General features: G+C 47.8%; 1 protein-coding gene across 2 annotated transcripts; it reads left to right on the forward strand.

Annotated features, from left to right (window-relative positions):
- The first annotated feature begins 1,406 nt into the window (after positions 1-1,406).
- Positions 1,407-20,454, forward strand: Gprc5a (G protein-coupled receptor, family C, group 5, member A). Of its 2 annotated transcripts, none has more exons than NM_181444.5 (4): positions 1,407-1,520; positions 14,291-15,229; positions 19,188-19,243; positions 19,492-20,454. In NM_181444.5, the coding sequence occupies exons 2-4, from the start codon at positions 14,302-14,304 to the stop codon at positions 19,576-19,578; spliced, it is 1,071 nt and encodes a 356-aa protein (NP_852109.2). In that variant the 5' UTR covers positions 1,407-1,520; positions 14,291-14,301; the 3' UTR covers positions 19,579-20,454. The 2 variants fall into 2 exon arrangements, with proteins under 2 accessions (NP_852109.2, XP_006506101.1); XM_006506038.2 differs by lacking the exon at positions 1,407-1,520 and adding an exon at positions 2,384-2,530.
- Positions 20,455-21,742: the final 1,288 nt, after the last annotated feature.

Here is a 21,742-nt window from a genome sequence, read left to right on the forward strand (position 1 = left end):
TGCCCCGCGCCAGGCCTGGCTTGTTACATTTTATTCTTTTCTTTTCTTTTTTTGAGACAGGGTTTCTCTGTGCATCCCTGATTGTTCTGGAACTCACTGTGTAGAGCAGACTGGCCTCCAATTCACTGAGATCTGCTTGCCTCTCCCTTAGGAGTGCTGGGATTAAAGTTGTGAGCCCCTACCATCTGGCAAGATTGTTTGTTACATTTTAAAAAGCATTTAAGGGTGTGGAGAAAAGTGGGTCTCAGCCCCTTGTAGGGGTTAAACATCTTTTTCACAGGGGTCACCTAAGCCCAGTAAAAAGCACAGATATGTATATTAAGATTCATAACAGAAGCAAAATTACAGTTATGAGGTAATAACAAAGATAATTTTATGGCTGGGGGTCGCCATACATGAAAAATTGTATTAAAACTGAACTAAAGCACTTAGAAGGCCTGCTCCAGGCCTTCCCTACTACCTAAAAAGCTTAGTTCCCCCGCTGCCCACCAACGCAACCAACGGGGTAAACCTGGTCCAGTGCGTTGACATTCCAGGACTTTTTGACTACGGAGCAGGCAGGTTTCAGCCGGACTGGCCTGATAATGGATGCGCTGCGGGCCCCTACCTAAGCAGGAGGAATCAGACACCAAAGGCAAATTCCTTCATTTCAAAATTTTATCTGGCGTCTCTGTTCCTATCAACTGCTTTGTCAAACTTTTGGAGAGGTGGTTAAAAGAAAGGCGATATGATCTCTCAGTCAGGCCATGCTAACTTGGCTATGCGACAGTTCCAAGAAGGGCCTTGCTGAAGCGTCTCAACTTTTCCTTGGTCTTTACTCTTTAGCCGCGACTGGGGGACCCACAGGAGAGTGAGTGGCTGTCTCTTCCCATTTAAACTTGGCTTCTCCCTGCTCACCGGAGGAAGGAGTGGGTGATGGAGAGACAGGTGCCGCCAAGGGGAAATAAAGACCAACTTCTCCCACAGAAAGTAACAAAGGAGCTGCCTGGAGCTGCTGGCTTAAGTCTTTGCCCTTGGGGCCCTATAGTGCCCTCAGGGAGGATGGGTGTGGTTCCCTCCAGGAGATGACAGCCAGCAGCGCTCATCCGTAGCTGGGTTCACCGTGTGGCTCTTTTCATAAGGGCGGGAGCTCTGGGACCGACCTGAACACTCGTCGAGAGCTACGCCTGGCAGTCTAGGGTGCTTCCCCCGCAACCCCGCCACCTATTTCATGAGTGACTGTGCTTCTGACGTCAGGGAGGCTTTCAGTTCATTCTCTGGCACGGTGACTTTATTTTCACAACAGCGAGAAGTGCCGCGGAACTGGATTAGGCGTGTCCTCTCCCTCCGCCCCGCCCCCGCCCCTTGTCCCTCGGTTCACCCTCTCCCTCCCTCCGGCGACAGAAGCCTTTATAACCGCTTTGCGCGGCCAAGGCGGGATCCTTGTCCCAGGACCTGCCCAGTAGCCAGGGGTTGAGCGCTCTCGCCTTTCACGCGTGAGTCGCAAGTTCTCGCTTCACCCCGAGCGCCGCGGCGCCCAGGTAAGAGGGGTTTACCCAGGAGCGCGCTCCGGGCCCCAGTTTTAAATCCGGAGAGTGGGGCGTGGGGAGCCTTGGGGAAGGAGAACTGAGACAGTACAGCCCGTGATGGACTACAGCTGGCTAGGAGAAACAGATGAAACCGAGAAAGGAATGTCCTTAACTTCTCTCACCTCTGAATGTGTTCTCTGGGCTAAAACAGAGGGGAAAGACCAATCAGCAAACAGTTAGAAACTGTAGCACAGGCCTGTAATTCTGCACCTGGGAGGTAGATGCAGAAGAATCAAGAGTTCAAGGCCAGCCTTGACTCTACTGTGAGTTCCTGGTCAGCCTGGGCTATATAAGTCTCTGTCTCCAGATACAAAACAGTAGTTTAAAATACCAATATTAAAAGAGAGGTCCGTCTTGAACTGTACTAGGCCCCTCCCACAGGTTCTATGTAGCCACTGGTGGGTGGAAGATGGGCTATGATGCTTTCAACTCCCATCTGAGTTTCAAGGGTCTGTGAATGAATAGAGGGGTAGAGGGAGAGGATGCCAGCCGCTTCCTTCCCAAAGGAGCGAAGGCCGTGGAGGTCAGGAAGTGACTCACCTCAACGCCCCCCCCCCCTTCTCATGTGCGTGTTGTTCCTCCACCCCATCCCTTACTTTTCCTGTTGCCCCAGTCTCTAAGACCCTGTCTCTCTTTAACAAGAGGGGGTGAAAAGCTTGTCTTCCCGGAGGAGAAGAGACACAGGCAGGAGGAGGCTGGCAGATCACATTGAATGGAAAGACAGGAAACAGCAGTTGTTTTTTTTTTTTGTTGTTGTTTTGTTGTTGTTGTTTTTTTTTGTTTGTTTGTTTTTTTTAGACATTCAGGCTGGCCTCGAGCTTGTAACCACCATTCTGCCTCAGTTTGCAGAGTGTTGGGATAACAGGTATCGGTCTCATGGTAGAAGGCTCCCAAATGGCAAAAGCCTGCCTGGAAGCAGGTAATTGAAGGACCATCACCGTGCCTGCCTGCCTTTTCTCCAGGCAAGTGTCTGAGGCTTTTGTTGAAGCCTGGTGAAAGGTTCTCTGGAAACAGTCTCTTCTTTGCTCTTTACTGAAGGAGAATTCTTTAGCCACTTCAGATACAATGGCCTGGGAAGGTGGAGGGGAGGGTGAGGCCAACACTTCACCCTTAGGGGTTTTTGTACTGGCCATCACTGATAGAGAGAAGGAAGGGGAGGGGAGGAAGGGTTGGGAGGTGCCTTAGGATCAAAGAGGGAATGGAGAGGCTGGCCCCCAGGCCCAAAGGGAATGGCCACAGCTGTCTCTGACTTCCCAAGAAAAGGTCTCTACCTGGCTCCAGGCAGCCCTGTGTTTCCTGGTTCTGCAGTCATTTATCCAGCAGCCACCTGCCGCCAGGTCCTTATGCTGAGGAGTCGTAGGCAAGCGTCTTTTCTGTGTGTAGGTCCTGCCTGTCTGTAGTTGCACAGTATCCGTAAGCAGCAGGTTGAAAAAAATGTGCGCCTTCATTCCATTCTTGAGAGGTAATTGAGGATAACAGAGTGTGAAGAGGAATGTGGATTGGGGATTTCTGCTCTTTCTGAAGATCCACAGAGAGCAGGGGCAGTGGGTGGGGGCAAACAGAACAGTTTTTCACTTGAGGGGATCAGAGCAACGCTGGCTTTTGTTTGTTTGAGTGCTCTCTCTCTCTGTCTCTTTCTGTCTGTCTGTCTCTGTCTCTGTGTGTCTCTCTGTCTCTTTGCCTCTGTCCTCTCTGACTCTCTCTCTCTGTCACTGACTCTGTGTGATTGTCTCTCTGTCTCTGTTTCTCTTTGTCTCTGTGTCTTTCTGTCTGTCTGTCTGTCTCTGACTCTGACTCTGTGTGTCTCTCTGTCTGCCTGACTGTCTCTGTGTCTCTCTTTGTTGCTGTGCCTCTGTCTCCCTGGTGTGAACACGCCACACTGCACATCTGGTGGTCAAAGGACAACTTGAGGGAATTAATGGTGTCTTGTGTGAGGAACTTGGGTCCTTAGACTTGGCAGCAAACACCTTTACCATTGAGCCATCTCGCCCATTGGTGTTACCCTTTTAGGAAAGGGACTCAGGTAACCATGGCTGACCTGGAATTCACTGTGCACACGAGGCTGCCCCAGTCAGATCTACTTCTGGTTTCTGAGTGATGGAATTACAGGCCTGAGCTACCCTCTGAAAGCCCAGTGTTTGCATTTTTATTGCTCCCCTACCACCTTTTTTCTTTTTGAGTCGAGGTTTCTTTGTGACCCTGACCAGCTTGTAACCCACGATATAGCCTGGCTGGCCTGAACTCTTGCAACTCACTCTATGGCCGGGGTTGGCCTGAACTCTGCTTCCCAAGAGCTGAGACTCAGGCATGCTCTACCATGCCCACCTTATCCTTACTTTTATAGCCTGCCTCCTTCCCTTCCCTTCCCTTCCCTTCCCTTCCCTTCCCTTCCCTTCCCTTCCCTTCCCTTCCCTTCCCTTCCCTCCCCTCCCCTCCCCTCCCCTCCCTTCTCCTTCTCCTTCCTTCCTTCCTTCCTTCCTTCCTTCCTTCCTTCCTTCGAACAAGGCTTGATCCATTGCCCTGGAGTATTTTAATCTCACAGGCTCAAGTGCTTCTCCTCTTTCACATCTCAAGTGGCTGGAGTGCAGGTGTGACCCAAGGCACGGAATCTGTATGTTTATTTTAGAATTTCAGATCACTCTGTTCTAAACTGCACTCAGTTTTTGGCAAACATGTGTGACCATTTGGATAGATTCCATCTGATAGAGAAGGGGTAGCAACTATGGTCTGTTGTCCAAAGTGGCCCATACGTTCGTTTTCTTCCTTCTTAATGACGAGTTTCATGGGGATCTATTAAAACTCATTTGCTTTTGTATCATTTGTGGCTACATTCAAGTTACAAGTTCATGGCTTCTAAAAGCCCCTGCCCGGGGCATGGTGGGGCATGCCTTTAATCTCAGCACTCCAGAGGCAGAGGCAGGTGGGTTTCTGAGTTCGAGGCCAGCCTGGTCTACAGAGTGAGTTCCAGGACAGCCAGGGCTATACAGAGAAACCCTGTCTCGAAAAACCAGCCAACCAATAAATAAATAAATAAATAAATAAATAAATAAATAAATAAATAAATAAATAGTAAAAGCCCCTGCTACTTATAGCTGCTATACAAAGTGCTTGACAAGTGCAGATTCTGAGAGTGTGAATTCTTTGGTTAATAATGGAGATATGATTGGTATGAAGATAGACAGTGTTTCTGGTAAAGTATCCAGAAAACATTCTCGTGATTTTGCTGGTTATTTATTTTATGTATGGCATCTGCCGAGGACTAATTTAAAAAAGTCTATAGGGGCTGAGGAGATGTCTCAGTGGGTAAGAGAGAGTGCTTGATGCGTAGGTATGAGGATGAGAGTTAGGATCATGAGTTAGCACCCGTGTAAAACCCAGGCCATGGCAGCAGATGGCCATGCATGGATGCAGAGGCAAACAGATCCCGGGAGTTCCCTAGCCAGCCAGTCCAAGAAAACAGTGAGCTTCCTGTACAGAGAGACTCTGTCCCAAGGGAAGAGAGCCATAGAGGAGGACGTTTAGTGTCCTTCTCTGGCTTCTGCATGTTAGCACACAGCCACACATACATGACGTACATACATTTTAACGTCTTCTCATTATGATGCTTTTCTTCTTTACCGTGGTGGATCTCGGATTCATTTTGTTTTGTTGGTCTGGGTTTTACCTTGAACTTGCTGGGAGCCCAGGTGTGTGCCATCACACAGTGATTTCTAGTATTTTATTGCACTCTCTCATGAAAGTCTACTTTATAGTACAGCTTTGTTTGGAGTAAGAGTAAGATGGCCCCACTCTCAGGCACTGTATGAAAGTGGAAAATGGCCCTGAGCCTCGTTCTCAAACTTGTCTCCGTCTGTTTTGGTGCCATGATGATGATGATGATGGTGGTGGTGGTGGTGATGATGATGATGGTTTTCTTCCCACCAATCACTGCCTAGAGACTCAACTCAGTTATGTTAGTAAAGCATTATTCACAGGACGCTGCCATGATGTGTCATGGTTATGTGATGGGAACTGGGGTGGTTACCCGTACAGGGGATCCCGCAGAGGTACTTCCCACCTAACTAATCCTTTTTCAGCTGCAGAAACATTTTTGTGGGACTCCTCCCTTGGAAGAACTCAGCCTGGATAAACGTAGGAGGGTCAGAAAAATGTGCACAGATTCATTTTTAAGATCTCTTACTCCTTTAGCTGGGTGTGGGAACTCATGGATGAGAGCCCATTACCTGGGAGACGGTGTCAGGAGGGTCAGGAGTTTGAGGCCAGCCCTGGTGACACGAGAATGAGACTCTGTCTCAAATAAATAAATCATCCTATTACTCACACTTGAGGAAGTATTCGGCAGTCAATCTTAGTCCAAAATACTTGCTCAGAATCACTGTGCAGAACCACATACAGAGAGAGATGCCAACAGACAGGGGACTCGATCTGTGTCCTCACGGAGCTTGTTAGCTACTGGTGTTAACATATAGTCACTACCAGGCATACAGGAAAATGAGTACTTCACTGTCAGGGCTAGGAAGAGACCGATGCGTTTAGAATGAGGTGGGATTAACCATACTGTGATACAAGTTCCCAGTAGAGGTTATGTTGAGACCAAGCTTTGAAGAAATACATCATTATTGTGAGCAGAAGGGAAGGAAGTATGATTTTGTCTGAGAAGGCCTTTAACAGCCCCAAATTCCTATTTGTATAGAAAACACTCTTGGAATGCTGGGTGTGGTAGTGTATACCAGGAATCCTGGCACTCAAGAGCTGGAGGCAGGAGGATTGTGATTTTGAGGTCAGTTTAGGTTACTTACATATTCAGACCCAGTCTTTAAAAAAAAAAGAAAGGCCTGCTGGTGGTGGCACACATCTTTATTTAATCTCAGCACTTGAGAGGCAGAAGCAGGTAGATCTCTGTGTTCCAGGCTAGCCTGGTTTACAGATAGAATCAGGATAGCCAGGGCTACATAGAGAGACCCTGTCTTTAAAAACCAAAAAGAAAAAGGGAAAAAAAAGGAAGCAAGGGAGGGAGGGAGGGAGGGAGGGAGGGAGAGAGAGAGAGAGAGAGAGAGAGAGAGAGAGAGAGAGAGAAAGGAAGAAAGAAGGAAAGAAAAAGGAGGAGAGAAAGGGGCTGGAGAGATGGCTCAGCTGTTATAAGCACTTGTTCTTCTAGAGGACCTGAGCTCAGTTCCCAGAACGCAATGAGGTCATAACCAACTGTAACTCCAGCTCCAGGGGATTCAACAGATACCCTCATTTGGCCTCCGTGAGCACCTGTATATGTGTGTGTCACACACACACACACACACACACACACACACACACACACACACACACACACACCACAGTTTAAATTTTTTGCTTAAATGAAATGAAAGCGATCACTTGGAGAATTTGCATGTGTCAAGCCCCATTAAAAAACTCACATAGCCTTGGACAAAGACTTTGATTTCTTTTTGGCTTAGTTTTCTCAGCTGTCAAGGGAGTGATAAAATACCAGATGGCACCTCACATCTGTAATCCCGACTCTTGAAGGTAGAGTCAGAAAGATCAAAATGTTCAAGGTTATCCTCTGCTACATAGCGAGTCCAAGGCCAACCTGGGCCACATCGAGACCTTATTTAAAAACAAATAGACATTAAAGTGGGACAGGAGGATTAAATGAAACAGTACATGGCTCAATAAAATTTTGCTAAGGTTTGAGCTCTTACTATTCCTATATTGCTTCGCTTGCATGTCCTGCATGTTTCTGCTCCCTGTCCTGGGACAATGGCAACCCCTAGTTGCCCTTGAGAGTTTAGGAATTGACCTGACCTCTGCCCATGCTCGGGGCCTTTCTCTCCTACCTCCGTAACAACCTCTAACAACCTCACACCTCTGGTTATCTCTTCCCCCTCTTCTCCCAGCCTTCCTCACATCTCAGTCCCCTCATCCTGGTAGGCTAGGTCACGGTTGCACGGTTGCCGAAGTGCACGTTCTCAGCACTTCCTGACTGCCTACGTGGACAGCTGGTCAGTCACCTGACACACTCTGTTGGCTCTCTAAGGGTGGCAGCCACACTTGGGGTCTGTGGGATTTGTCCACTTGGCGCTGGTTGGTGAGGAGCACTGACTGCACGAAGTCAGTTCTGGAGACATCTCAACAGTCAGACCTGGACACTTTGATAGAGCAGCAGTTCTCAACCTGTGGATCTCCCCCTCCCCCAGCCTTTGGGGGAGGGGGAGTGACTCTTTCACAGGGGTCACACATCCTGCATGTCAATGAATGCATTACAATCAATAGCAAAAGCAAGACTACGGTTTTGAAGTAGCAGCGCAGTACTTTTATGGTTGGGGGTCACCACAACATGAGGAACTGTGTTAAAGTGTCACAGCATTAGGAACCGCTGGTGGAGAGTCTGTGAGATGCTGGGTAAGGTAGAAGGCTCTGGAGACCTTGATGGTGACCCAGAGGAAATAAATCAAGGATGAGGTGTTTGCTAAGAAGGCTCTCTCCCCATCCTCGGCCCTCTCAAAAGAAATCTGTGTATTTTAAGATAGGTGTATTTTTATTATTTCCAGTTGTGGATTTGCGTGTATAGGGGACTTTTCACACACCTGTGTCTTTTCTTTGTCTTTTTTTCTTCCTGTTTAGATAGGCTCATTTATGTACCCCAGGCTTGGCTTGAACTCAGAGATCTGACTGCCCCTCTGCCTCCTGCTGGTTTGCAAAGCAGTCACCATCATGCCTGGCCTCATTGCTGTGCTTATTCACTTCCCTCCCAGGCTTCCCTCCATAGATATAATTTTAGAAACTATCTTTTAAGTATCACCATCATTGTCATCATCATTTTATTTGTTTGCTTTTATTTTCGAGACAGGGCTTTTCTCTGTGTAGCTCTGGCTGTCCTAGAACTTTCTCTGTAGACCAGGTTAGCCTCAAACTCACAGAGATCTTCCTGCTTCTACCTCCTGAGTACTGGGATTAAACATGTGGGCCCACACCACTCATTTTTTTTTTAAGATTTATTTATTTATTTATTTATTTATTTATTTATTTATTTATTTATTACACTGTAGCTGTCTTCCAACACACCAGAAGAGGGCATCAGATCTCATTACGGGTGATTGTAAGCCACCATGTGGTTGCTGGGATTTGAACTCAAGCCCTTTGGAAGAGCAGTCAGCATTTTAACTGCTGAACCATCTCTCCAGCCCCACCAGTCAGATTTTAATTAATTTTTTTGCACAGGATCTCATTAAGTTTCCCAGGCTGTCCTTGGATTTGCTATGTAGTCCAGGCAGACCTCATACTTGTGATCCTTTTGCAAGTACAGGATCATCGGCATGGGCCTCCAAGCCCAGCTGAAATGTAGAATTATGAATACATCTTTCCTCTATGGCACTGGACTTGTAAGTTCATCACTAAAAACAAGTGTGCATGTGTAAGTGGGTACACACACTTCAGGATGAGGCCAGATGGCATCCTTGGGTGTTGAACCTGCCTTCTACTTTCTTTGAGGCAGGGTCTGTTGTTCATCGTTGCATATGTCAGACTAGATTGTCCAGAGATTCTCCTGCCTCCCATATCCCTGGGATAGACCCACTGGTAGAAGCCCTGGGGTGACAGGGACTCACTGTCCTTTTTGCTTTAACTGGGTTCTGGAGACTCAAACTCAGGTCTTTATACTTACATGGCAAGCACCTTATCCACTTACTGGGCCTTAGCTTTATTTCTTAAGAATTAACTTATAAATATATTTTAGAGTATTAGGTGAGATAATGTGTAAGAACACAGAAAGGGGAGAATGTGTGTGAAGCATAGACGCTCAGCATCGTGCCGACCCAGGGTGTGGGTAGATGTCATTAATTCCTCATGATAATGTGACTATTGTTACTATGGCTGAATTTAGAGAGAAAATGGAGATGTCACCAAGTCACAAGGTGGCAGGGCCGAGATCTTGATGTCACCCCTGGGACAGGCACTGTGCTCAATTCTGATGACAGAGTGTCTTTCAGCTTTGAGCTGTCTCAGCTTTGAGCTGTCTCAGCTCCTCAACAAGCTCACTTATGAGATCCGCTAGCCAGGGCCATGTAGCGGCAGCTTCCGGGTCTAAGCCTGTGAGCTCCATCACCACTGTGCTGAAGAGGAGTCTGGAAGTGGCGGACAGAAGCCAGGAGCTTCTCAGATGCTGTCCTTTGTCTTTGCACACCAGTCAGTGCTACACACCAAAGCCATGCCTAGGGCTAGCATTCTTGGCAGAGCTTTGACTTTGTCCCCAGTCTCCTAGGCCATCTCCGCCCTCCCACTCATCCTTAGGCCAGTTTTGGATTGGTTAGAAGTTCATGATCCATTTTGCAGTGACAGGAGGTGGCATATGGGAAAGAAGATGGGACTGGGACAGAGAGATGTGGAAGCTGTCGGCATGGAACTGCCCAGTGGGCGAGCAGAGAAGCTGCCCAAGGGCTCAGCCCCCTGCTTCAGCAGCGAGTCCCTGTTTCATAGCAGAGAAATCAGGTTCAGAGAGGCTAGTGACCTGGTCCATACATACATTGTGTCCCTGAAACCCACTGATCCCAGTTACCTCTCTGATTGCTGTGACCAGAGACTCGTCAAGAGGGAGCAAGGGTTGACAGTTTGAGGGGCTGTAGCCCTTCACAATGGAGAAGGCACAGTGACAGGATCGTGAGTGGTTGATCACTTTGCTTCTATCAACAGGAAGCAGAGTGGACAGGAAATTTGGCTGGGCTAAGAGATCTACAAGCTCGCCTGCAGTGGCCCACTTTTACAGGCAGGCCCCGCCAAGTGTGCAAACACATGAGCACGCCCACGAGGAACATTTTGTACTCACACCATTCTGTATGTGAAGGTGAACAGAGGGCTTGGGGTTGAGTCAGCAGGAGACTCCCTTCCAGTCTCCCCGTCCCCTTCTCCCCCTCCAGGTCCCCACCCTTACCCTGCAATTGTAGGTTTGTCTGTTCCACCTTCCTCTCTTGCCCTGACTCATTCCAAGAGGATTTTTAAGGCACTTCCAAGTAATTTCCTGTCCTGCAGTCTCAGGCCTGTAATCCAAGCACTCAGGAAGCTGAGGCAGGAGGATAGCCAGGAGTCTAGGCCAGCCTCAGCTACAGTAAGACCTATTTCATAAGACAAACAGGCTGGGCCAGGGAGATGGCTCAGTGGGTAAAGGTGTTTGTGGCTAAGCCTGACAGTGTGAGTTCGATTCCAGGACCTGCATGGTGGAAGGAGAGAACTGACTCCTGAAAGTTGTCCTCTGACATGTGTGTGTGTGCGTGTGTGTGTACACATGGCCTCCTTGCTCCAAATAAGTGAGTGAACAAACAAATAAGTGTGAAACCAATGAACAAACAAACAAGAAAACAGCTCTAGACCAAAGTGAGGAACCTGGCTTCCACTGCTTTCCTGGGCTCCATCTCTCTGCAGGACCATATTCCGAGGAGATTTTCCGTGTGCCCTTGCTTCTTAGTGAGTTTTGTTTTCCTCTGACCAAATCCAAAGTACTTCAGACGCTTTTAGACTTGCTGAGCAACCCCAGTCATCTGGGGAGAGGGTGGAGGATGGTTAATAGGTGAATTACATTGGTGATTCCCCCAAAATTAATCACCCACAAACAAAATACTCACTAAGACATTTTGCTTCTTGTTGCTGCTTGGGGTGATGTGGGTGTGATCCCAGGGTTTTGGAGAGAGAGCTAGGAGGATGAAGTTTGATGCTAGTCTGGGCTCCAGGAGACCCTGTCTCAAAACAAGACAAAACAAAACAAAACAAAACAAAACACAAAACAAAACAAAACAACCAAAAAAAAAAAAAAAAACCAAATCAGGGCTTGCTATCACCCTGTTGTGAAAGGGGAGGAGTTCCTGAGGCTCGACCCACACCTCTAAGGAATTGTATGTAGTTACTGGTTGGTAGGGCTGAGGTGTGTGTGGGGGGGGGGCGCGGGGGGGGTCGGCATTTTCTTCAATAACCACAGCATGTTTCTATAAGCAGCCCTGATGAAATACATTGGGTCATTAAAAACCAAACAAAACAAAGCATAAAGGCCTTCTGAAAGGTTGTAGGGTTGGGGGTAGGGCATATACCTAGCATGAGGTTACACACACACACACACACACACACACACACACACACACACACACACACACACGACTAACTGGATGGTTGCTTGATATTTAAAACACACACTGCCAATTGACTGCCCTTATTGAGCACTGGTCTTGGGAGGTTCCAGGCATGACCCACTCCTGCACAGCCGCAGTGAAGCTAGGGGCCGAGGCCTTGTGTCCTTTTGTTCAGGGCTGCAACTTTCTTTTAGGCCAGAGGTCACTGATCTCTGTCAAGGTTTAGCGTCATTGGGTTCAGAATCCTTCCTAAACATCAACTAATTTTGATTATTAACAGCTGCTTGACAACAGAACCTTGAGGCTTAAAGTGAGTGACAGTCACAAGGAGGATCAGAGAATGGGCTGGGGACAGCATCTAGCCTGGGGCTGGGGGTGGGTAGACTGGGGACGATGAGGGGGAGCTCCAGCTTGTCTCACAGTGATGGTCCTCGGCTTGATTGATGGCTGTTGGCTTGGTGGTGGTTGTGGCTGGGAGTGCAGAGAGGAGAGGCCTTTTATGGTAGATAGACTAGACAGTGGCTCTATAGGCAAAGTCCTTCTTTATGGCTCTTCACAGTGGGAGAGGCCGAACAAAAGAGGCAGTCTGTGTTGTCATGGTGGAAAGTGAATTCATAAACCCATGCCCCACTTCTCAGGGTGGGCCTGAGATTAAATACCTTTTGCAGGGAGGAGTATCTAGGAAGTTAAGCCTATTGGTAACACCCTCCAGGCCTCTAGGTACCTCATTTGCATGCAGAACTCTGTATTGAGCCTACTTGGTTGGTCACATTTCTTTTCCTATTGTCTTGGTCTGAGATGGTAGGGATGCCTTACCTACATGTGGAAGGGCTTGGGTGTTGCCCTTAGTGACTGAAGGCCACAAATCTATAGAGGGCTGCAGCTATAGGTGACTGGGGCCTGGTGCCTGGGTCTCTGGGACTTCAAGCCTTTGGCTCAACCTTCCCAGTCTTCCTTTCATGGTCTACCTCCTCCCTCGCACAGGATAGCTTCTAACTCAGTATGTAGCAGAGGCTGGCCTTGAACTCCTGTTCTTCCTACTTCCAACTTCTAAAGTCCAGTGTATCTTAAGCAGTTGTGCTATTTGTCTCATTGACATTAAACAATTTAAAGTCAACAAAATACGGGATATATCAGATCCCCTTCTGTTCTACTATAAGCATTTCCTTCAAAGTCCCATTAGATTTTTATTTTATTAGATATTTCTTTATTTACGTTTCAAATGTAATCCCTTTCTCAGTCAGCCCCCACCCCCTATTCCATCCCTCTTCCCCCTGCTTCTATGAGGGTGTTCCCCCTCCCATCTACTTCCACCTCTCTGCCCTGGCATTCCCCCACACTGGGGCATCAAGCTTTCACAGGACCAAGGGCCTTTCCTCCCACTGATGCCTGACAAGGCTGTCCTCTGCTACACATGCGGCTGGAGCCATGGGTCCCTCCATGTGTGTACTCCTTGGTTGGTGGTTTAATCCCTGGGAGCTCTGGGGGATCTGGTTGGTAGGGTTTTCTTTTTGTTTTGTTTTGTTTTTGTTTTTTTGTTTTTAATAATGACGGCTTGACCTGTAGGATTCTAAGCTATGTCTGGAATAGGCTTCATGCCACAATATCCTAAAAGTTGTTGTATTTGAATGGACATGTGTGTCTGAGCATCATCAGGTCTAGTCTGTAAAGGCATCTCTCAGACAGTCATCATCTTTAATAAACTTGCAATCATCCCTCAGATATCAAGGCCAAAGTCCATTAGAAGTCCAAACATGCATAAACTGTATGATGTATCAACATGTGTACATATCCCAATTGCTCCAAATTCTATAAAATAAAACATAATCTATTGTGTGGCATAGTATTAAGTTAGCAGCAGTAACAGAATCTAGACTCTTAATTCAATATATTGTATCTCTTTGGGCTGACGGTCCAGTTTCTCAAGCCCCTGTGGAGTTTTCCTGTCTAGAACTATGTTTTTTTGATGTTATTGGGAGTTCCAGATTGGATTCCTCTGAGGGTTTCCTATTTTGATATAAAGAGTCTTTCAACCTATGTATTATGATCGCTAATCTAGTATCTATTCTTAGTCTCTTCTTTCTCCAAGTCTGTCTTATTCTGATCTTTCCCAGAGAAGGCGTACAAAATTGTAATCATTGGAAAAACAGCCATTTGTATCCTGATAAAAACAAAACAAAACAAAAAACCCAAACCAGAATTAAATCAAATGAGATTAGTAGAGTTAACTGGGAAGTATGGGATTCATTCCCTCTTCTTATTGGTCCTTAGAGTTATCGCAGGTGGTAAGAAGAGTTAGCTTTGCGGGGTATAGGTGTGTAGATGTGAATGTGTGGGTGTCGGTGGGGGTAAGGTTGGGGGATGGGGCCTATGAGTTTAATCAGAGTTATGCACAGAAGCATGGGAGCTTACCAGTAGCTATACCACAGAAGAAAAAGGCTTTCCCTCCCCAGCAACCCGTAGACTCCCAGAGAAGAGAAAATCCTGAGCCCCACCCCTCGGTTAGTTTCAATGTAACAAGTTTAAAAGTAAGACTGACTAAACACAATCCCATTTTTGTCCTCTGTCTCAGAGGCTTGCTTGGTCCCTAATTTTGCTTCTTCCTTTTAAATGCAGGACCAACCAGAATGACTACTCCTAGAGCTGCCCCTAGCGGTTGCCGCTCAGACCTGGATTCCAGGTACCACAGACTTTGTGACCTGGCGGAAGGCTGGGGCATCGCGTTGGAAACACTGGCTGCCGTCGGGGCTGTGGCTACCGTGGCTTGCATGTTTGCACTCGTTTTCCTCATCTGCAAAGTGCAGGACTCCAACAAAAGAAAGATGCTCCCCGCCCAGTTCCTCTTCCTCCTGGGAGTGCTAGGGGTCTTTGGCCTCACCTTCGCCTTCATCATCAAGCTGGATGGGGCCACAGGACCCACGCGCTTCTTCCTCTTCGGAGTCCTCTTCGCCATCTGCTTCTCTTGCCTCCTGGCCCACGCTTTCAACTTGATCAAGCTGGTCCGAGGGAGGAAGCCCCTGTCGTGGCTTGTGATCCTCAGCCTGGCGGTGGGCTTCAGCCTGGTCCAGGACGTCATTGCCATTGAATACCTGGTCCTCACCATGAACAGGACCAACGTCAATGTCTTTTCTGAGCTGCCTGCTCCTCGGCGCAATGAGGATTTCGTCATGCTCCTCATTTACGTGCTCGTCTTGATGGTGCTGACCTTCTTCGCATCCTTCTTGGTTTTCTGTGGATCCTTCTCTGGCTGGAAGAGACACGGGTTCCACATATGCTTCACCTCGTTCCTCTCCATTGCCATCTGGGTGGCCTGGATCGTTCTGCTCCTGATTCCCGACATTGACCGGAAATGGGATGATACCATTCTCAGCACAGCCTTGGTGGCCAACGGCTGGGTTTTCCTGGCGTTTTATATCTTGCCCGAGTTTCGACAGCTCCCAAGGCAACGGAGCCCCACTGATTACCCAGTTGAAGATGCTTTTTGTAAACCTCAGCTCATGAAGCAGAGCTATGGTGTGGAGAACAGAGCCTACTCCCAAGAGGAAATCACCCAAGGTATAATTGAAGGGGCCTTGGTGTAAAAATGGGGTGAGAAGTTGGGCGTGGTGGTGCAAGTACTTGTGGGCAAATATGCAATATCACACATAGCAAATGCTATGTGGTATCACACATAGCAAAAGGCTCTTTCCCAACTGCCCTGATGTCTCCCTCTCTTGGTCTTAATTGTACTATAATCCCATCCAAGGTCCCTAGAGCTTCCCTGTAATCCCAGTAATGGAAAAGGAGACTAAAGACAGGAGGGGAAATAAGCAAGCAACAGAATGCTCCTAAATGCAGAAGCAAAAACCGAGAAAAGACAGACAGAGCTGGAGGGAAAATCATCAGACAGAACCACGGGAACTCTGGAGGCTCACGCCTACCGTGAGCCCTTGGAGGGGGATGTCAAGAGGATCAGAAATTCACTGTCATCCTGGGCTACACGAGACCCTGTCTCAAAAGACAAGCAAACAAGCAAGCTAGCTAGCAACCAAACAAAACCAAACCCAAAACAGGGGCTGGAGAGACAGCTTATTGGTTGAGAGCAATTGCTTCTCTTGCAAAGGACCAGGTTTGCTTCCCAGCATCCACGTGGCCGTCCATAACCACTGGTAACTCCAACTGCAGGAGTCTGGCACCCTCTTCTAGCCCCTGTGAGCACCAGACACACACGCAGTGTGCTTACATTCATGCAGGCAAAGACACTCACGTGCAGAAAATAAAAATAGATAGTTCTTCAAATAAATCCAAACAGACACCCACAAAACAAAACACTCAAATTCTAAGGAGCTCACGGGATATTTACAGATTCTGATCTTGAGTAAACCAACCTCTATATTAGGAGACACGCACCAGAAGAGGGCATCAGATTCCATTACAGATGGTTGTGAGCCACCATGTAGTTGCTGGGAATTGAACTCAGGACTTCTGGAAGAGCAGTCCATGCTCTTAACCGCTGAGTCGTCTCTCCACCCCCTAAAGAAAATCATTTTGGCTTTTGATTCCATCTGTCAGGGAAGCTGGGAGCATGCATCTTCAAACACCAGCAGGAAGCAAACCGGAAGTGGGAGTGGGGATTTAACCGCTCAAAGCCTGCACCAATGACATGCTTCCTCCAACAAGGCTACCCTCCTAAATAGTTCCACCAACTACAGACCGAGCATTCAAACATCTGGGCTGATGGGATCCATTCTCATTCAAACCACAGCACTTCATTCCTGGGCCTTAGTGGGCTCATGACCATACATACCATAATGCAGAATGCACGGAGTCAAGTTTCATAAGTCCCCATGATCTTTCAGCCTCAGTACTGTTCAGAAACCCAAAGTTTCTTCCAAGACTCAAGCAATCTCTTAATTGTAGCTCCCCAGATAATCTGTTGTAGTTTAGTAGAACTGGAAGCTTGCCTTTCAAGTCTTCATCTCACACTTTCTACACAACTGTACATAGATTGATTCAGAATAAGGAGGGATGGAGAGGAAAGCCCCCTAGTGGTGTGTGGGGATGAGGTTGGGCTCTGTGTATAGTATATGAAAGGCATTCCTGAGGCTGGAGAAATGGCTCAGTGGTTAAGAACATGTACTGTACTTCCAGAGGACCTGACTTCCAATCCCAGCACTCATATTGAGTGGCTTACAATCACCTGTAACTTTGGCTCCAGGGGATCTGATGTCCTCTTCTGGCCTCTGTGGGCACTAACACGCATGTGCAACATCCATCCATCCATCCATCCATCCATCCATCCACACATATACTTTTTTGAAGGCATTCCTGGCAGAAAGGAAGAGGCTTTGTGGATCTTGAATGCTTAGACCCAAGCTCTGATTTCCTTCAGAGGTCACAGGGGGTGGAAGACAGGAAGCCCCCTTAACACAAGCTGGCAGATGTCTTGGCAAAGTCCCCCAGGGTTTTGACTTAGAACAGCCACCTTCTACTGTATGTCTCTGGGCCTGTGGGAGGAGAAGGATCCCATGTGACATGAGAGCAAGTGATGGTTTGATTCCTGCCACAGTTATGAGGAGCCAGGGGCCCTAGTGATATCTTCAGAAGAAAACGAGGCTAAGCTGAGGGCTAGAAACTGCCCTGACCTGTAGGAATCTATTGCTCAGCTCCAGGTTATGTGAATCTTTCAGGAAGGGAAGTGGTTGCTGGCTCAGGCTAGAGGGACCTTCAAGGCTGGGTTCCTAGTTTCAGCAATAAAGAGGTCTTGGCTCTGCTGTTTCTGCTTTGAGGCAGGGTCTAACTATATGGACCAGGTGGGCCTTGAACTTGTGTTGATGTCCCAGCCTCTTTCCTCTTTCTCCAGAGTGCTGAGGTCACGCACTCTCTCTCTCTCTCTCTCTCTCTCTCTCTCTCTCTCTCTCTCTCTCTCTCTCTCTCTCTGTGTGTGTGTGTGTGTGTGTGTGTGTGTGTGTGTGTGTGTGTGTGTGTGTGTGTGTGTGTGTGGTGGTGGTGGTCGTGGGGGCTGGGGATGGAACCCAGGGTTTTGTGCATGACAGGCAAGCTCTTCACCACTGAAAACACTCCTAGCCCTAGGCTGTGCTCTTAAAGCTTGAATTGTAGAGTTTCCTGGGGACAGAGAGCAAGAAAAAACTCACAGTGCTTCCCAGGGCCTTGTCTCCTGCCTTACCCAGTACTTCTGTGTGGGTCCCTAGGCCCTAGTGCTCCCTTTTTGTTCCTGTTTTTCTGTTTGTATTTTTGTTTTGTTTTGTTTTTGAGCAAGACCGAGTCTTGCTATGTAGTCCCAGCTGTCCTAGAACTTGCTGTGAAGACCAGACTAGCCTCTAATTTATGCTAATCCTCCACCTTTGTCTTCAGGGTGCTGAGATTGCCAGTGTATGTGTCTAGTGTGTGTGTCTGGCTTGCCTTTCATGTTTGGGCCCCTGGTGGCTCCTTTCTGGTGGCTGTATGTCTAGTCACTGTCCACTGCTGCGTGCTTCTGACACTGGCTCCCCATATCCTGTTATGTTGGGTCTGCAGGAGTAGTGTTGCCTTCCACAACACAAGCTCCACTCTAAGTCATATCAGGTCATCGGTGGCCGCCAGCCTCTGTGACTGATCAAGGTGCAGTTGCTTGCCTGATGTGGCCTTCCATCTGTCTGCTTCAGAGTCCAGCATTCCCCGGTCTGTCTTAGGAACAGCTCCACCATGTGCACTTGTGGAAGTGGGATGTTCTTGTTAGCTTTTGCCTCATTCAGGAGAGATTTGTGTATTTGTTGTATTTCTTCAAGTCAGGACAAACCTCACGTTCTTAATGCTATCTTCGCTTGTTTACTTATTTGTAGTAAAAAATTTTAATGTTGCTTGTTTATTTACTTATTGTGTGTGTGTCATCATACACACATATGCTACTATACACATGTATGTGAGGTCATTGGACCAGTTTCAGGAGCCTGTTGTCTCTGCCATGGGGGCCCTGAGATGGAACTCGGGCATCAGGCTGGGTGCCTTTACCCACTGACCTACCTTGACTGCATCTTAAATTTTTTTTTTTTTGAGACAAGGTCTCATGGAGCCCAGGTTGGGTGGGAACTCACTATGTAGTCGAGGATGACTGAACTCCTGACCCTCCTGCCTCCACCTGCTAGGTACTGGGATCACAGGTGTGCACCACGGATACCCAGGTCCTCACACTGTCTTAAATGAAGAAGCATTTAGCAAGGGGACAAGGGCAGGCACATTTGTCAGGAAACAGACCAGTTGCTTTAAAGTGAGCTCAAGGTTAAAAAGCCTATGATTTTTCCCAAGTACGTTGGGTTGCTCGTAAACTCTTCCTAGTTTAGGACAAGAGTAAATCTCGTGTGGTTCCAGGATGGGACCGTGCCTACTTTAGGACTGAGAGTCACGGTCTCTCCCTGCAAGAAATTTAAACTGCTGAGGCCCAGTGGGACCAACTGTCACAGACACCACACCGATAACAGCAAGGAAAGCACAGATGGGTCCTGGTGCCTCAGTTTCTCCTCTCCCTCTGTTTCAGGTCTTGAGATGGGGGACACACTCTATGCACCTTATTCCACCCATTTTCAGCTACAGGTAAGTGACCTTTGTCATTCCTCGATCACCCCGAAAGGGACAGTTGTCCTTTGGGAATAGATATTACCACCACTTTGGCGGCTCCTAAGTGGACACCATGAAGGGACGGCACACCTTCTTTCCTATACTCTGGGGTTGAGGTGGCCCATGGGTTCAGGGAGGACCTGTGAGAAGGAGGTCTTTTGGGACGGGCATTAGAGGCCATTGAGATGACTGTAATAATAACCATATTATTGCTTCCCTTACAGAATCACCAAAAGGATTTCTCTATCCCGAGGGCCCAGGCCCCGGCCAGTCCGTACAATGACTACGAAGGGCGCAAAGGCGACAGCTAACTGTTGGGAAGAGTGGGACAACCAGAGGCAGGTAGCAGCAGGTCCAGCCAGGAATCCTGCTGATGTGAACTGAACCCAGGGCATCCCAGGGAAACGGTACAGAGAGGCTTGCAACCTGCCCAGCACACCGCCGTCTTGCCTGGGGCTGCTAAGCCTAACAAACTGTCTTCAAAGAGCTCCAGGGTTTCATTTGCCCCATTCCTAGGACACTTCTGGGAGGTGGGAGTCTTGGCAACTCCGGGTGAGACTCTTACCTCTCCCGGGAGTATGAGCAAACCTCCAGTCATCTGACTGCTCACTGTTTGGTCATCCTTGGAAGCCAATTCACCTAACCCACGGTGGGTTCTATGAGGATTTGCTCCATACCAAGCAGAACTGAAGATTTGGATAAACCCAGAAAGGTCTGGGTCTCCGCCTTGTCCATCTCATCCACACTGGAAGCTAATCTGATCGCGCCCTCCAAGGCTTTCCTGCCGGGGGAGGAACGGCTAAAGGTCACGTGTCTACCCTCAGTGCACTGCCCCACAGTGACCTCTTGGTGCAGACACTGATTTCCAAGGGCCACATTTTCATCCCAATCGCCTCCAAACTCACTGCCAACCCCAGACCTCTGTGTCCTTTGCCAGGAGCTCTTTGGGATATTACTGGAGTAGACAAGGTCTGTTTCTCTCTGCCAGGAGAATTTGGGTTTTGTTCTCGCTATAAATTCCTGGCCCTTGCTCTCCCCCCCCCCACCCCATCCTCAGTAATACGCTCACCCTGACCTCCTGACCTCCCTACGTGTCTATTCTTGGGATGGGATGTATTTGTTATGTGGTAAGTTATTCACCTGGGTATGCAATAAAGATGTGGTCACAACTATTTTTAAAATCTAAATGTTATTTATTTATTTATTTATTTATTTATTTATTTATTTTCTTGAAAAAAATATGATTTAAAGATTTTGTGGGTATGAGTTTGCACATGCTGCGGGGAGGCCAGGGAATAACTTCACAAACTCTGCCGGGCAGAGGATTAGGAGTCTCTGTGCTATGGAGAAACTAGGATTCTCATACTTAGCCATAGCACGACACGCAAGTGTGAGCTTAGTTAGGGACTTGCTCCTTAAAGAGACAGGTAGATTTCTGTGAGTTTGAGGCTAGTCTGTTCTACACAGGGAGACCGGGCCAGAGAACTGGCAGCGTGGCTTACCTGTAATCTCCTGCTGAGGCAGGAGGATTGCCATGATTTCTGAGGCCAGTCTGAACTACAGAGTAAGACTTTGTCTCAACAACAACAACAATAAAAACAAACAAAGCCACAGAAAAGCGAGTTAGGGCTGTGAAGAAGTGTGGGTATTCACAGCTCGGGTATTGATAGCTCATAAAGGCTGGCAGGCTGCACTTTCATTTGCCTGGTTGTTTTTTTTTTTTTTTTTTACTGATTGAAGACAGAATGACAGAGTTGGTGAGAACCTGAATTCAATCTCCGGATCTGCATAGTGGAGCGAGAGCAGATTCCTGAGGTAAGTCCTTCTAGACTCGCCTAGTCTTTCTCAAGAACCCAGTGGGGTTTCTTGTGAGGAAAAAAAAATTATATATATAGTCTTAGTTGGGGCTTCATTGCTGTGAAGAATGAAGAATGCTGTCACCAAGGCAACTCTGACAAAGGCAGACATGTAATTGGGGCTGGCTTATGGTTTCAGAGATTCAATCAATTATTTTTTTTTTAAAGATTTATTTTATTAATATATGTAAGTACACTGTAGCTGTCTTCAGACACTCCAGAAGAGGGAGTCAGATCTTGTTGGGGATGGTTGTGAGCCACCATGTGGTTGCTGGGATTTGAACTCTGGACCTTCGGAAGAGCAACCGGGTGCTCTTACCCACTGAGCCATCTCACCAGCCCAGATTCAATCAATTATTATCATGGCAGAGAAACATGGCAGTGTGCAGGCAGACATGGTGCTGGAGAACAAGCTGAGAGTTTTACATCTCCATCCGGAGGCAGCAGGAGATGGTCTGCCACACTGGCTGTAGCTTGAGCATAGGTGACTTCAAAGCCTACCCCCACAGCAAAACACTTCCTCCAAGGCCTTGCTTACTGCAACAGGGCCACACCTCCTAATAGTGCCACTCCCTATGGCCAAGTATTTAAACACATGATGTTCCTAGCCAGGCATGGT

Source organism: Mus musculus, chromosome 6, assembly GCF_000001635.26.
Source record: "Mus musculus strain C57BL/6J chromosome 6, GRCm38.p6 C57BL/6J".
NCBI classification, from domain to species: Eukaryota; Metazoa; Chordata; class Mammalia; order Rodentia; family Muridae; genus Mus; species Mus musculus.

Bases quoted from the DNA above. Each gene is read 5' to 3' on its own strand.
- Gprc5a (NM_181444.5), top strand. From the start codon at position 14,302: ATGACTACTCCTAGAGCTGCCCCTAGCGGTTGCCGCTCAGACCTGGAT. The intron at 15,230-19,187 runs GTATAATTGAAG...CCTCTGTTTCAG, and splicing joins CCAAGAGGAAATCACCCAAG to GTCTTGAGATGGGGGACACA. The intron at 19,244-19,491 runs GTAAGTGACCTT...CTTCCCTTACAG, and splicing joins CCACCCATTTTCAGCTACAG to AATCACCAAAAGGATTTCTC.